General features: G+C 41.7%; 2 protein-coding genes across 2 annotated transcripts; one reads left to right on the top strand and one right to left on the bottom strand.

The window, feature by feature from the left end:
- The first annotated feature begins 8,917 nt into the window (after positions 1–8,917).
- Positions 8,918–11,914, top strand: LOC100382514 (uncharacterized). Its single transcript, NM_001321444.1, has 3 exons — positions 8,918–9,393; positions 10,119–10,199; positions 11,226–11,914. Exons 1-3 carry the CDS (start codon positions 9,183–9,185, stop codon positions 11,642–11,644), a joined length of 711 nt encoding a protein of 236 aa, NP_001308373.1. The 5' UTR covers positions 8,918–9,182; the 3' UTR covers positions 11,645–11,914.
- Positions 11,915–12,464: 550 nt separating this feature from the next.
- LOC100193962 (uncharacterized) lies at positions 12,465–14,992 on the bottom strand. Its single transcript, NM_001139030.2, is given in 5 exon segments — positions 12,465–12,869; positions 13,195–13,271; positions 14,247–14,341; positions 14,654–14,741; positions 14,914–14,992. Coding segments are annotated over 5 exon segments (336 nt in total). The 5' UTR covers positions 14,916–14,992; the 3' UTR covers positions 12,465–12,795.
- Between the last annotated feature and the right edge of the window lie 831 nt (positions 14,993–15,823).

Here is a 15,823-nt window from a genome sequence, read left to right as displayed (position 1 = left end):
CACAAACATTTCACATAATTGCTAATCAATACAATGTGTCTTTTATGGATATTCAATGAAGCTATATATATACATATATATATAGGGCATATATAACGGGAGCTCTGAGCTTCCAATAGTTAAAGGAAGCCCAGACCGACCACCCCTGCAACGTGGTTCAATCCAGCGCGCCGACTCAACCAGGCTGTCGGGTGCGACCCCCGCCCCACGTTTGTGCGCCCAAAAAAAGAATGCATGCATGAGTCAAACACGTTCTCTTACATGCGCGTAAATTTAGGAAAGATATGTGTGACTGTTTCTATTTTTAAATGGTTTATTTTCTCCATAAATTTAGAATCGCTGCAACTAGACTCGTAAGGACCATTTTATGATATATACTGATACTAAATATGCTACACTGTGTAGATAATTATGCAATTCGGTATACTGCATAAAAATCTGTTACCAGCTACATGCGCACGAATTTATGATGGAAAGAATGTGCAATGAAAGGAAATGAATTGCACGCATAGAAACAAAAAATCGTATTTAATGTTTTATTTCTTTCATAAATATAGGATCCCTGCAACAGCCATGCAGCTAAACATTTATGATATATACCGATACAAATTATACTACACGGTGTAGGTATTTATACAATTCGGTACACTACATAAAAATCTGGCATGTTATTCACTGGTGGACGCATCTCCGGGTTGAAGCGTAAAAACCTTAAGTTTTGAGCATAAAATCCCTCAATTATAAGCGTAAATACCGAGCTAATGTGAGAGGTTGATAGCTCTAGTAGGTTGTTATTACGATCCTATTTTTATGGCAGATCCGAAAAACATGACAGTCGCATGCATGCGATTTCTACTTTTATACAGATCCAAAAATTATAGCAAAATGCATGCATAAGTCAAACGCTTTCCCTTGCATGCGCGTAAATTTAGGAAAGATATGTGTGACAGTTTCTATTTTAAATGCTTTATTTTCTCCATAAATTTAGGATTGCTGCAACAACCATGCAGCTAGACTCGTAATGATCATTTCATGATATGTACTGATACTAAATATGCTACACTGTGTAAATAATTATGCAATTCGGTATACTACGTAAAAATCTGTTACCAGCTGCATGCGCACGAATTTATGATGGAAAGAATATGCAATGAAAAGAAATGAATTGCATGCATAGAAACAAAAAATCGCATTTAATGTTTTATTTCCTTCATAAATATAGGATCCCTCCAACAGCCATACAACTAAACGCGTTAGAAATAGTTTATGATATATACTGATACAAATTATACTACACGGTGTAGGTATTTATGCAATTCGTTACACTGCATAAAAAATCTGGCATGTTGTTCACTGGTGGACGCATCTCCGGGTGGAGCGTAAAAACCTTAAGTTTTGAGCATAAAATCACTTAATTATAAGCGTAAATACCGAGTCAATGTGAGAGGTTGATAACTCTAGTAGGTTGTTATTACGATCCTATTTTTATGACAGATCCGAAAAACATGGCAGCTGCATGCATGCAGTTTCTATTTTTATACAGATCCAAAAATTATGGTAAAATCGTGGGAGTTTTCATTGCATGCGCGCAAATTACGAACAACATAAATCAAGGAATTGCCTTTCCAATGTGCATGCAAAAAATATGCATGTAGTAAACTGATATACGAACTCCATGTTCAAGCATAAAATCGTACAGTTTTTAGCGTAAATAATACATGTGGTAGGCATAAAACACAATAATCGAAAAGAAAACACGAATCGAAGCATGTAGTGGTTGGAGGACTTCGTCGATGACACAAGCACAAATGTAGGTCGTCACTCGGGCCGCCCAAACTGCGCCGGATCGGAGGATGTCACGCGCGATCATCGCTGCGCGCATCTCGCGCCTTCCGTGACGCCGCTCGCTCGAACCTCGCGCCTCATGCGTCGCCGTCGCTACTAGCACGTTCATGGGCGCCGCTTGCTCGTCGACCTTGGAAGTGCCGCCTCCTCGGGGCCTCGGGGAAGCCACCGCTTGCCCGCACAAGGGCCCCGCTGTCGCTCGCCCTCAAGATCGGGGAGCCGCCGCCACCGATCTGGGAACCACCGCCACTACTCCGGATCGAGGAACCTCCGCCACCGCGCGTCGAGGTCATGGAGCTGCGGCCACCGGCTGTGGGTCCACCGCCGCGCACGCTCTAGGGCAACCGTCGTCGTCGCACGCGGCGTCGCTAATGAATCGGGGTGCAGCGTAAAAAACTGAACCCTAGCACTCCGGATCATGTTTTATAGACGTCCGGACCTGGTCCGGCTCGACCGAATTGCACATTTCGACCTGGGATTCCTCTAGTTATTGGAAGCCCTGGACTCTTAATATATAAACTATATATATATATCATGGAAACAAAGAAATATGTTTATCTCTATGATTTTCTCCAAGGCATATTTCTAAAGATGGAGTCCCACAATCTTAGCGTGGGTATCCGCATTGTCATATTGATTCTGAAGCTAAGAGGACATGGTGGTAAGCATGAGGCAGCTAACATTTAGGGTCCATTTGTGTGCTTCTCAATTCTCATATGCAGTTTAGTCAGCATCACTTGTCACTTGCATTCTCTATTGGCTCATCAAGACAGGGAGTCTCAATAACATACTCATTTTTGAATTGCTTGCCAAAGTTCGTTCTAATGAGTTTTGTTTGTCAAGAACCGATCACAAATTAAAATCGGTAGGAGCAACACAGCAGAAGAAAGACACGAGTAACACCTTCAGCCGTGCTCCTCAAGTTCGTTCAAAATGAAGGAATTGAAACTCAAAAAATGATACTTTTGATTCTCAAGGAATGAGGGACTGGTCAATATCGCAACAACAACAACATTAATGTCTCTATGGTGACATTCATGAGTTTACTAGGCGAAGGACAAGATCAATATCACCCTAACCAATCTCTTCGTCGGTTTCATTAATCCACAATGTTCTTATTGTGCTTAAGGTTGATTGTACCCGTGGGCGTACTAGCCTCACTGGTATGTGATCCGAAATCTATCTCGATGTCAACATATAGTACCTCTATAGTGGAGCTTTTACATGGTAAAGCTGAAAAATTGAGCAGGGTAATACAAAATATATAGTCGTGTATTTATGATAACTAGTTAGTTGTTCGTGTATCGTTACGGTCTCTCTCTCTCTCTCTCTCTCTCTCTCTCTCTCTCTATATATATATATATATATATATATATATATATATATATATATACATATATATATATATATATATATACGGCGGCACTAAAATGCACCTGGGTGCATTCTCTATATTGAATGCACCCAGGGTGCAATAACACTCCGAGCACGCCTCCCCATAAGAGCACGCCCTCGGCCCTCCTGTACGCGCGCCTCCCTGTCCCCCGTCGCGAGTATCCTCTAATTGCAAACTTGAGTCTCTGTTTTTACTCCTTGATTACCATTGCATGCTATGTTGTTACTCCAGTTGCAACGTTTGTTGCTTGTTGATTGCAACTATGGGTATCCGCTAATTGCAAACTCATGATTGCGTGTTGTTCTGCAGGATGCAAACATACTTGATGTGTTTGTCCCCAGGGTGCGGCAAACATTTGATACAAGGGAAGAAGCCTACCTCTTTTACCTTGACTATGCAAAGTTGGATGGTTTTAGTGTCAGGACAAAGAGGTGTAATTGCAACTGCTGGTGTGGTGTGATTGCAACCCCGCATTAGGTGTGATTGCAACTGCTGTATAATTCTACCCGAATATCTGTTAAAAAATGTAAACAAAATGATTGCAACTGCTGGTGTGTTGTAATTGCAACTACTGGTGTGGTGTGGATGCAACTGCTGAGTTGCTCTGATGTGATTGCAAGTACTGAATAACTCTGGGAAATTTTGTTAAAAAATATGATTGCAACTGCTGGTCTGGTGTAATTGCAACTGCTGGTCTGGTGTGATTGCAACTTCTATATAACTAGATGCAATTGCTGGTCTGGTTCGAAAATTGTAGCACTCTGTCGGGAGCGTGCGGGAGGGACGAAGACGAAGCGTCGGTTCGGCCTGGGTGGGGCGGTTGGCTCGAACCAGGTGCTCCTGGCGCGTAGGTTCGGCCTGGGTGCATTCTCTATATTGAATGCACCCAGGTGTAATATATAAATACAGTATATATATATATATATATATATATATATATATATATATATATATATATATATATATATATATATATATATAGTTTCTTTGTATAGCATAAACCTATATGAGTTGTAGTGGTTAGAGATTAGTGTTTTGTTCGTAGAGACCACAATTTAGATCCCAAAATAGGGCACCTTTTTTGATATTTTGTTGAGCACGTTTGAACCTCTGGCGACACTCGCTGCATTCGCGTGGAGGAGGGGAATAGACGTATGAATGAAGAAACTGTTACTTTATATCAGTAGATATATGAACAGTACCATAAATAATTTATGCCTAGCTTGTTTTTTAGAAAGTCACTAGCTATAGCCTATAGATTGCAATGAATGTAAGTATACTGTGCGTCCTGCATATATCATTCCTTGAGCAGTCAGCACCTCCTATGAGGACGCGACACGCATGAGAGCGATATATGTAGCTTTATTTATGGGGTGTATGTAGCTTGTAAACTAAATTAAAATATCTATATGTATAGACAAAGTTATGTAAATGCACACGATATATACATCCATCTCTAACTTTTTAGAGCTACATCCTACAGATACTCAGCTTTGAAGAAAAATCCACATGTTTCTGCCAATCGGCCGGGGTGTGATACTCCAATTTGAGCGTAGAAATAATGGCGACGTTGCTCTCTGAAGAAACCCGTGGCCCCAGCATGCCCAAAAAATCTCACGCACGGCACATCTCGCCAACATGCAAGTCAGCGTCGTGGGTGGACGTGGTTCCAAAGCGTCAAGGTCTAATCCTCGCCCTGTGTCACCGTTTCGCTTAGTAGGACAGACAGTAGAATGCCAGAACGTGGCGAGGAAATTTGTAAACTTCGCTTTCTCGGCGTGTCACCTAACGAACTGATCCCCTCTTGTTTTTTTTCCCTCCAAATTATCTACCAGCTGGTTCGTAATTTGACAAGGAAAGGGGTGATGGTTATGCTGCCACTGTTGGTATTCAAATTAGACCCAAGCCAACTTTAAGAGGCGAATAATTAGCTTTGGTCTAATAAAACGACGTAACAATAGTATCATGTTAGTCTTTCAATGAAATAAAATCACTCCTGTTATTATAAAATATGGGGTATACATAGCCAATTAAGGGGTCTAACCCACAATCGAATATATTAAACACGTTTACTTACATACAAAGATCCACCAAATCCAAGCCAAAAGAGTTAAAAGACAATCCAACCACAACAGCAATAATGAGAGTTAGTTTAGCTTGTCTCATTTCACTCCTCTTCAAAGAGGCCTTATGTCTTTCTGGGTTAAGGCTTATAATCTTGCATACCATCTATGCACAGTGATCTAGGATCACCAAGAGGACATAGGCTATTACTATTATATATGCACACAGTGGTTTGAACCTCTAGAAATCCTTACATGTTAGGCTCTTGATGTCTGGACTTCGTAGACATATATTTATGAAGTTAGGATTCACTCTCTATTGCCCTAGAAGTCCTTTATCAGTTACCTTTGGCAGCCGTATCATTACTAAGACACACGTCTACTATTATTTTTATCATGTCTTCCAATCTACTATTGTTTCATGTTCTTGTAATGTTTTTTTTTTGAAATTTTGTTTTTTTAATTTGTAGACTTCAAAACAATATTGACCAATCAGAAAATAGTATTAACCAATCAAAAGACCACACATGTCAATAGACGATCGGTAATGATCGGTTCCTCAGTGCGCTACCGGAATCGGATGCTTTGCCGAGTGCCTGAAGCACTCAACAAAGCCTGAAAAACACTTGACAAAGTCTTTACCGAGTGTCGCACTTATCAAAGAGGGTTCGACGAACAGTACATCGGCAAAGGCGTCTTTGCCAATGCTTTCTCTCGGACACTCGGCACAGACTTTGCCGAGTGCCAGAGGGTACTCGATAAAGAAAAGCGGCCGTCATGGCGCTGGGGTGACGGATACGGCGCTTTTGCCGAGTGTCTCCTAATATACTCGGCAAAGAATCCGTCAGCGGGTCCTGCTCTCGGCAAACGCGTTCGTTATCGAGAGCAAGATTTTGCCCAGTGCGGCACTCGGTAAATGTTTCTTTGTCGAGTGCCTGAAAAAAGCACTCGGCAAAGCGCCGAGCACTTGACAAAGCTATAGATTTCGGTAATGGTGTGTGGGTCGATATTGATCAATAGATACCGACTGAATCAACTAGTCGACAAATCTATTAACCAACCAGTATAACACATCACCGTTAAGACTGAACTGATCGATATCGACAGGTCCACAGCCCACATGTTAACAGTCGTGTTGGACCCGGCCTGACGAACGTGACACTCACGTTCATAAACATGGTAACAAGGGCACCTAGCCATTTAGTGATGCATGGTCCTTGTGACTAAAGTTATCCTGGTCGATCAGGTGGCTGCGGGGCAAGACGTGACTGGAAACAATTTCTACGTGCCATTATATATTGCCGGGCGTCTTGCACACAAATTTCCTTTTCCTTTCGCGCGCGTGTGTGTGTGTGGATGTTGCGATTTTTTTTAAAAAAAATTTGTCATGTTATAGGTGTTCTAACTTCTATTGGATATATTCATGACTGTGATATGTTATGATTTTTTTTATGATGTCTCAGAGTTGCATGCAGAAGTTAGGAACTATGCACGGCGGTGGTTGGGAGAGGCGAAAGTATTTGGCTTATCTCCCAAAACAACGCCACTCAAATTGTTCGACGGAATGACTACGTGAATGACGTCATGACGTGATTAAAAACGCCCTTCTCACACTAAACAGAGTAGTAAAACTAACCTCTATATTATTATCAAGGTTCGGCATCTATCAAGATAAAAAAAACCCAGTGAACTAATGTTTTGTTCAGTTTAACCCCACTCCATAATTTCATCCATTCTATATTTCTATTCTTTAATAATGTTTTTTATTTCTTTACATCAAGTTCAGTTTAATTTGATTTTTTTCCGAAGCGGTAGCTGACATAGTAATTTGTGCTAAAAATACATTATGATTTTTAAACATTATTTTGACGGGTTGTATCACCCAGTAAAAAAATTAACGCTATAAATATAAAATGATATAAAATATTATGATGACAAGTTTTGATACGAAATATAAAATGATACCTATTTTTCTCTTCAACAGCTTATCTATCTACATATTCATATTCAAACTTCACTCTGCATCTACAGTGCAAAAATAATGTTTTGGTTAAACTATAGGGCTCGACATGGTCTAAGCTCAAGAAAGACATGACGACAATGATTTAGTGGAGTCAAACAAGAGTGAAATGAGTGCAATATGAAGTGGTAAGAGCATTTTGGAGAGTGAGGGATGTGAACAAACTCAGACATTCCTCTGTTTATAGTATGAATTCTAGGGTTTTTTCGTTTTTTTATTTTTCTATTTTTTGAAATTCAAAATGTCGCGAAACAATCAGAAACTGTCACATTACAACAGACGGTCCGGATCAATAGCGAATGGATCTACAAAGTGCGGGTCATACTGACCGATATGGTTCCAAAATGATCAATATTGACTAGGCTGACTAGTTAGCCGCTCCACCAACTGATTGATCGAACCGACCAGCATTGAGGTCGGATCAGTCGATATTGCTCACCCGCTTCGCCATGTCAGAGGCATTGTGGATCGGCATTAAACTCAGCATAGTAGATTAGTGTACAATACCACACAAGAATCACTACGTCAACTTGAATCTTAGGCCCATTTCCATAACAAATTCTTTTAGCATTGATAGATTATAATATAACATCTCCATGAGCAGTTCTACGGTGGGATAGCGGTGGGATGTGTGGAGCTTGAGCCCTCTTATTGCTCCTGAGCCCATAAAGCGCTACCAAAGCCCCTCCTAAAAATAAAAATGTATATAGTATAATCCCATTATGTATTTAGGTTTTTTTTATCATTCATCAATTATTTAATATAATACTACTTAAACTATTGTTTATGTCTATTTTGAGTGATTTAGTGAGATTATATCGTTGTACCAGTTTAGTTTTCTGGCTCTGTCAATATCTCGCAGAGTTTATATGATCATATCATACAAGCCTTGTATACAAGCCATGTCTAGGGGATGTTTGGTTCTACTGACTAGAGTTTAGTTCATGTCATATCGAATGTTTCAATATCAATTTTAAGTATTAGATATAGTATAATTACAAAACTAATTACATATTTTAAGACTAAATGGCAAGACAAATTTATTAAGTATATCTAACCGATGATTAGAAAGTGTTTATTGTAGCATCGCATAGATTAATTAGAATTTATAGATTTGTATTATCATTTATTTCTCATCTATATAATTAGTTTTATAATTAAATTATATTTAATATTTACAATTGACATTCAAACATTGGACGTGAGAAAGACTAAACTTTAATGTTTGTTTGGGAGAAAAATATCAGAGGATTGGAGGGTCCTACTCCCAAACAGTCCAAAAGTGTCTTGGACTTTAAAAATACTCCGTTCAATGGTCCATGTAATTATCTGATTTCCTTGGTGTACTCCTATTGCGCAGTATCTGATTTAATACTCTGATAATCCAAAAGTGATATTATCAGAGGATTGGACTCATAATATTTTTCAATACTCTGATCCTTGAAAAGTTCATTATCTGATTTCCTTGGTGTACTCCTATTGCGCAGTGCAAGAAAACAGAGAAATATTATGAGTCGCCAATAGTTTTTGTGCTCGGCTGTTTCAGAATTAATAGCCCCCAAGATTTTTTTATTCCACGCCCGTTTCTAAAAAGGGAGAGTATGGCCGCCCCAGCGTCGCCGTACTGTTCCCAGTAAAGACGGCTACTCCTTCCCTCTCCCCCCTTCTCCCCCTCCGTCTTCTTCCCCCAGGGGCATCCGTGTTTTCACTTTTTGCTCCCCCACGTTGAACCTTGATCCTCGTGCTCCCTTTCTTGATTCTTTCTCCGTAGGATCTCTTGCTAGGAGTAGCCTGCCCCGTGTGCGCGCTCGCACGGACATGCTTGTTTCCGCGTCTTGAAAGGCGAGAAAAAGTGGAGATGGGCGCTTGCGCTTCGGTACACAAGGACCCGGGGCACCCCAAGAAGCAGTTTCTTGACTCTCCCACCAAGGCGAAGGCCGCCAACGGGAAGGGTGGCGGGGGCGGCGGTGTTGCTCCGGTTGGTGATGGCTTCGGTGATCTCAAGTCCAAGGTCGACGCTGAGGCTGAGCAGCTGCGGGCAGAGTTTAACCCCAAGAACCCGGATTCTGGTATGCGTGTTTGTTTCTTTGGTCTTTTTCTGAAGAGATGTTCCGATCTTTATCTTCCTATAATCAGTTACTGTAGTTTTTTGAAGTTCTTTGGAGGTAAAGAGCAGATGGGCAGTCAGCTCTTTATGTGAAAAGGAAACTTTTGGGTTTATTTATTCATCTTTTGGGCTTTTGATTTCAGGATTTGACAGCGAAGTGTGGTGTTATCATCGCATTAATCGCTTCTGGAGATCAGTTAGCTTTCTAGGGGTGGGTGATCTTGAACGGAAAACGATTTACGGGAGCTGACTGATTTTGGGCTCTTGTAATGGAAAAGGAGTTTTTAGTTGTTCCTAAGTTTTGTCCTTGAAAATGGAACACTTAATATAAACGAGGATTCTGTTCTACACAAAGTGGATTGCTCTATTGACTGCAGTCCTTCTACCTCGATGTTTGGTTAAGTTCCTTAGGATGCAGTTTTTCCCCTGTAAATTTGCTGAATGGATCCTAAATTGAACTAACACATGATCTTTGTTGCCAAAAAATCAAAAGCCTACTTAATGTTCATTTGTCCAAAAATCAATTGCTACCTCTTGAATCATCAACCTAGCAAGGAATAAATAATCGCTCCGTGTTTCTGTTTTTTCTTACTTATTTGATTAATCTCTTAGCTGAAATTCGTCAAACACGTATGCAAAGATTACTGTTTTCATGAAGAAGAACTTTATATGGAACTTAATTTGCAGGTAGCAAGGATGAAGTGTTCTTCGAATCTCGAGCCTGGTTAGATTCCGACTGCGAGGATGACTTCTACAGCGTGAATGGAGGTAATCAAACCTTTAAACACATGTTTATTTACTATAAATGTTTAAAGAAGTTCTATTCTAGTTTTAGAGATAGCTTCTTATACCCTGGCCCTGCAAAACTGAGATTACTTTGGCACCAGTTAGTGCTCAAGTTGATCGTGCCATTTCCTTTTTTTTAGGTTCTCCTATTATTATACCAGAAACATGTGCAGCGTGGATTGTTCCACTTGTTACGCACAAGATGCATGTGCTGTGCTAGGTTCCTTGATGACACAGCTTTATCTGTCTCTAGAATCTAAGGGCGTCCGCAATGACTATCTCAGATAGTTAGTTGATGTGGAGCTGAGAGAAGAATAAAAATAGTAATTTATCTCACCACTAGTACATGGTCCTACACGTAATACACTCGGTTTCTTGGAATACGTGAAATCTCCTATCTATTTGCTCGTCACTAGCTATCTTCGCTTTCTCCACATTTTCTATCCACGTCGGAAAGAGAGTGAATCTAGTTAGTGAAATAGCTAACCATTGGGGACGCCCTAAGACTATCTCTAACAAACTAGCCAAATGGCTCGTCAACCCAAATTTTAGCTACTCAACAGCAAAATAACTCTCCAACATACCAGCTATCTGACTCGCCAAGCTATTCGAGCCAAACTTGGCTAGCCACCTGACTAGTCAAACTAGATAGAAAGTCTGTTAAAGGGAGAATGTGAGATGCTACGTATAGAGTGTAATCTTTATGAAAAGATAAATCGAGAGAAAAAATAAAGAGTCTCTTGAAGATGTTTACTTAATTTACGCTCTGATTGCCTATCGAAACAAAAAGTCGATGCCTTCGATTTTGTCTTTGGGCGCTATCATTATAGACATGGACCCCCCACCTTTAGCATGTGGTCCTCTATCAATCAGTCTAGCAATATCCCGGAAACATTAACACGTTCATTTATGGACTTTGACATTCTCAAGGAAGTTCTGATGCACCCAAGTTTATTAATGTGTTTTGCTTCAGTTGCTGCATAACCATAGGTCGTGCTCTTTATGCAGATTTCACTCCGTCTCGTGGCAGCACACCCGTCTACCAGCCCAGAGCGCAGACGGTGATGAGCAGCATCTTTCAGCCAGACACGCGCAGTTCCAAATCACCGGAGCCTTCTCCGACCGGACGGAGGAAGCTCGCTGAGCTGCTGCAGGAGGCAATGCAAGACGGTCCCGAAGAAAGCGCCGACGAGGAGGAGCAGCAGCAGCAGTCGCTATCTGCTGCCGCTGATGGGAAGCCGCCGGTGTCTGAGTCCACGTCCAGCTCCGCTTGCAGCACCGTGCCGACTCCGGTCGCAGTCGCCAAGAGCCGGAAGGAGAAGGCGTGGTACACCGGACGCTGTTGCCTGCCGAGCTTTGTTCATAGCCTGACCTTAGACGAGAGTGAGAGGGGGCAGAAGATGAGCTCTAGGCCATGTGCTGTTTGACTGTGGGGCTCCAGTGCCCTCCTGAGTCCTGCCCTGAGCTGTATTTAGCGCGATATGTTATCTGAATGCCCGATTGGGACGCTGAAGCTACTGTATTGAGAGTACTATATAGTAATCAAGTGGATAATAGGCACTCGTTAAATCCTGTGGAGACCATGTGTATGTGTCGACCAATTTGCGCGGGTAGAGCATCTACCTCAAGGAATTGCCCTTCCCTGTGCATGTCTAACTGAATCTTTGAATAAATAAACACACTGTATAATTTTTCAGATGCCATAACTTTCAACAGTTCCTACAATGTTATTGGTATGAGATGTCCTCTTGGCGCTTGCTTGATTCACGCCAGACAAATGTGTTGTTTCACTGCTCTGTTCTATACCAAGTGGACCTTTGTTTTGTTTCCTTCTAAAACAAATGGTTTTTATTTGGCAGCTGTGTCATGGATCATGCAGGGTTCGTGGTTTTTAGCGCTGATCGAGCGTATGACAAGGGCAGGCTAACTGCTAAGAATGTGATGTGATCACCGTTTCAGTTCCGTCCGTCCCAAATAGCGCGTGCCTGACTGGATAACCACAAGGATGGCCAGGAGCCCAAGAACTTCTACATCCTTTTTGTTTGTTTCTGAACATGCGTACCTGACTGGAACTGATGTTAGGCAGACCAATGAATCTTAGCAGTGGCCATGAACCCATTGGATCAAACATGGCATTGGCAACCGAACCAACGAACGAATGCCCAAAAAAACGTACGTAGTATATACTTATAGCACCCATGGGTATGACCGTATCACAACACAATGACCCAGTCAGAGTTTCAGGTTTCACATGATGCACATTAGTGTAGTCATTTATATCAAGATTGTGTTTCTGTTTTCTAATTGTGAAATAAAGCATCTGTTGATACAATGATAAGGCAATGTAGCATTACAAACTACAAGGTTCCTTTAACGGTACAGTATTCAGGGTTATAACTCCGTGTTGCTACACCTGAAATCACGCCAACCGCCTGTCTGACGAGGAACATGTCGATAGCATCATGAAGATCACACTGATCCTTTTCATGCTCAGTACCTGCACCCTTGGTCCCCAACAAGATCGACCTCCCAGTGTTCGTACAATGGTACATGTAGCTCCAACCGTCACGATAAATGACTACCGAAGTGTGGTAGCCATGAAGGACCGGATACGTTGCAGGAGTTCTGCCTTCACCGAAGCAGGCACTGATGCTGTTTCACATGTCAAATAAATTGGGAGCAGTGTAAGAGGGACCAGGATGAGGAGATTTTCTCAACAAAGGAAAGTACAAGTGTAAAACTTCCCAACAATGAGCATTTCATGGAGCAAAGGGAAAAAAAAGATGAGAAGCACATTAAAGCACAATATCCCATTGATTATCCATTTGTTTAGCTCCAGGCTTAGTCATAGTATGCAAAGAAGTACAAATGCATGAGAAGACACATAGTGAACTATATTTTGTCATAGAGTGAAATTGTGAGAAGAATTCCGGTTGCAATCAGAAAAAGAAATCAAGGGGCAGAAAAGACGACTGACCTCTTCCTTTCGGAACAATAACATGAATGAGGTCATCTACCCTCACATTATTTCTTCCTTTCTTCCTTACATAGTCCCTACACACGAGGACAAAAGAGAGATGCATCGAAAAAGAATGATGAGCATTGGGAAAGATACATATTATCCAGTTAAAACATCGTCATCTTGATTTTCGACCTATGGAGTGTGTATTGTAGCACAAATTTCAGCATGCTCTATCAAGGCAACTTGAGGTAGCTACAGTTAAAGTGGCAAACTGCAAAACGGTCTCCAACGCCTAGGGTTTTGAAGACTTCAGAATTAGATCAAATTTGATTGGATGCGTTGAAAATTTAGCGTAGAATTTGGACAAAGCAAAAGAACTTGCTTTCAGCTGAATCCTGTCAGTAAAAAAGATTTAACGTGCAAGTGCTTAGCGGGTTCCTCAGAACCTGCTTTTGCAACACAGGTTCATTTGAAAATAATATAATTGCAGGAAAAAGGATGAACAAAATTTAAACAAAATGCATATGTTGCACACTTGCATGAGTTGCAGTAATTGCAGTTACCATCCAGTAAAATCATTGCAATTATTTATGTGCAGAAAATTTGGGAGAACAAGACAGGCAGCCATAACTAGTTTCCATGAGAACCCAACTTGGGCCGCGCAAGATTTTCCAAAACAATCCAATTTATCAGGAAGCAACAGAACCCCTTCAGGTTATTTTCACGAGGAAACTACTTGCTTCTGCTTCAGAGACATTTGAGCAAAGATGGAACAAGGGTTTTGGCTCTTGACAGATTAATGTGTACTTTTCACACACATTCAATTGTAATCAGTTGAACTGAGAGCATCATTGAGAAGTTGGGCAAAACACTTCAAAAGGTGCAAAAAATTGCTACACTAAAATGCAAATATCAGAAGCCCTAGGAATGTGAAACACTTGCTCGGAATCATTGGATGCGAAAGTTAAGATGCATGAGTTCATTACTATGGATCAATAAACATAATTTGTTAATAGCAAGCATACGCTCAACACAAATGATATTTGAGTTTGCACTAGAAATCAAACCTGCAGAATGCCTTCATCTCATCCATCCAGCCGCACTCGACGAGCCGCTCGCGGAGGAGCTCCGTCAGCTTCTCCTTCTCTCCACTCTCTACAAACTTCACAAACCAAAACCCACCTCATTGTTACCACGCCCAAGGAACAACAGCGGCAGTAGCCATTATAATTAAACCATCAATGTGTTGTAGTCGTTAAAACTACTCCAAGACATCTCTCCTCGTACACCCAAACGCCCAAACCCTAAACAAAGCTAACTGAGACTACCCACTTGGAGCACCAACCATAAGCTGAAGAACTCCAGCTTGTAAGCATCAAGAACTCTAATCCCGACTCCCGAGCCAGAAGGGGGGCCACCATCGAGGGTTTCCTCGGTTGATTCCAGCGAGATGGGGAACACTACTGGTTATTACCTTGATGTTAATGATTTCTACGAGAGAAGGCTCCTTGTCCCGATCCTCCACCGCGCTCGGCGTAGGCGGACGATTAATCGATTCCCTCCTGAAACCGTCGCCCCACCGCATCAAAATCAGAATTCTTTTTCTCAGACGAAAAAAAGGGCACGAGCAAAATTTTGAGCGAAGCATTAACAGAGCAATTTGGTGAGGACGGGGTCGGGTCACAGACAAAGAGTGCGCATACGAGCAGCAGCGGATGAGATTGGCTCGCTTACATGCTTCAATTCGGCTTAGATGCGCCCTCCTTTAGCTTCGTCGCTCCTTCGATTCCTGAGCGGCTGAGCGTCGTCTTCCTCGGTTTGGTGGTGGAGTGCGTCCTGTCATCTGATGGGTCATCATGGCTCATGCTGAGAGCCGCCGACTCGGACTCAGGGTTGCTGGGCCGTATCCCACGAAAGATGACCGAAATTGGGCCTCCAGTGCAGGCTCAGACCATTGCAAAATATGTCCGCTCCAACATCCAAAAGGGCGCGGCGGCCTCTCTTCGGTCACCTCCTTCCTTATCCCATTCCCCCAATTTTCTCCCTTGCTTGTTTAGAGCAAAATGATTAGAGAAGATTGAGGGGTGGTTTCGTTACAAGGGAATCAGAAAGGATTAAGATTTAGTTTTGGAACTCAAATCATCTTTGGGGTTGAATTTGGGATTGAATCATTGAATAGGAATGGGGAAATTATTTCATTTTCCCCACATTCCTCTCTAATCCCGGAGGGAATTTGAGTTCCTAAACTAGCCCTAAGGACTGATTCAGGGATCACAGGATTGGAGGGATTGAGGGAAGGAAATCCCTTACTATTCAATTTTGAGTAGCAAGGAATTTTCTTCCTAAGGACTGATTTGGTGACCATGGATCAAGGGGGGTTGAGGGGGAAATTAGTTTATTTCCCCCTCAATTCTCTCCAATCCCCCATGATTCTCTTGTCACCAAACTAGCCCTAAATCCTCTCTAATTCCCTAGTCACCAAACCAACCCTAAGGGCTTGTTTATGAGCAAGGATACCAGAGGAGATTTAAGGGGCTAAAATCCCTTGATATTCAAATTTGAAAAGCAAGGAGATTTTATCCCATTAAATCTCGTCCGGTATTCTTGCTCCCAAACAAGCCATAAGTTCAAAATTGAATAGCAA

The sequence above is a fragment of the Zea mays genome, chromosome 3 (assembly GCF_902167145.1).
Source record: "Zea mays cultivar B73 chromosome 3, Zm-B73-REFERENCE-NAM-5.0, whole genome shotgun sequence".
Lineage (NCBI taxonomy): Eukaryota > Viridiplantae > Streptophyta > Magnoliopsida > Poales > Poaceae > Zea > Zea mays.
Note: the sequence above shows the minus strand (reverse complement) of the source record. Positions and strands in the feature narration are given on the sequence as shown.

Excerpts from the sequence above, each read along its gene's own strand:
- LOC100382514 (NM_001321444.1), top strand. The coding sequence starts at position 9,183 with ATGGGCGCTTGCGCTTCGGTACACAAGGACCCGGGGCACCCCAAGAAG. Across the intron at positions 9,394-10,118 it reads CCCCAAGAACCCGGATTCTG|GTAGCAAGGATGAAGTGTTC; the intron begins GTATGCGTGTTT and ends CTTAATTTGCAG. Across the intron at positions 10,200-11,225 it reads CTTCTACAGCGTGAATGGAG|ATTTCACTCCGTCTCGTGGC; the intron begins GTAATCAAACCT and ends CTCTTTATGCAG.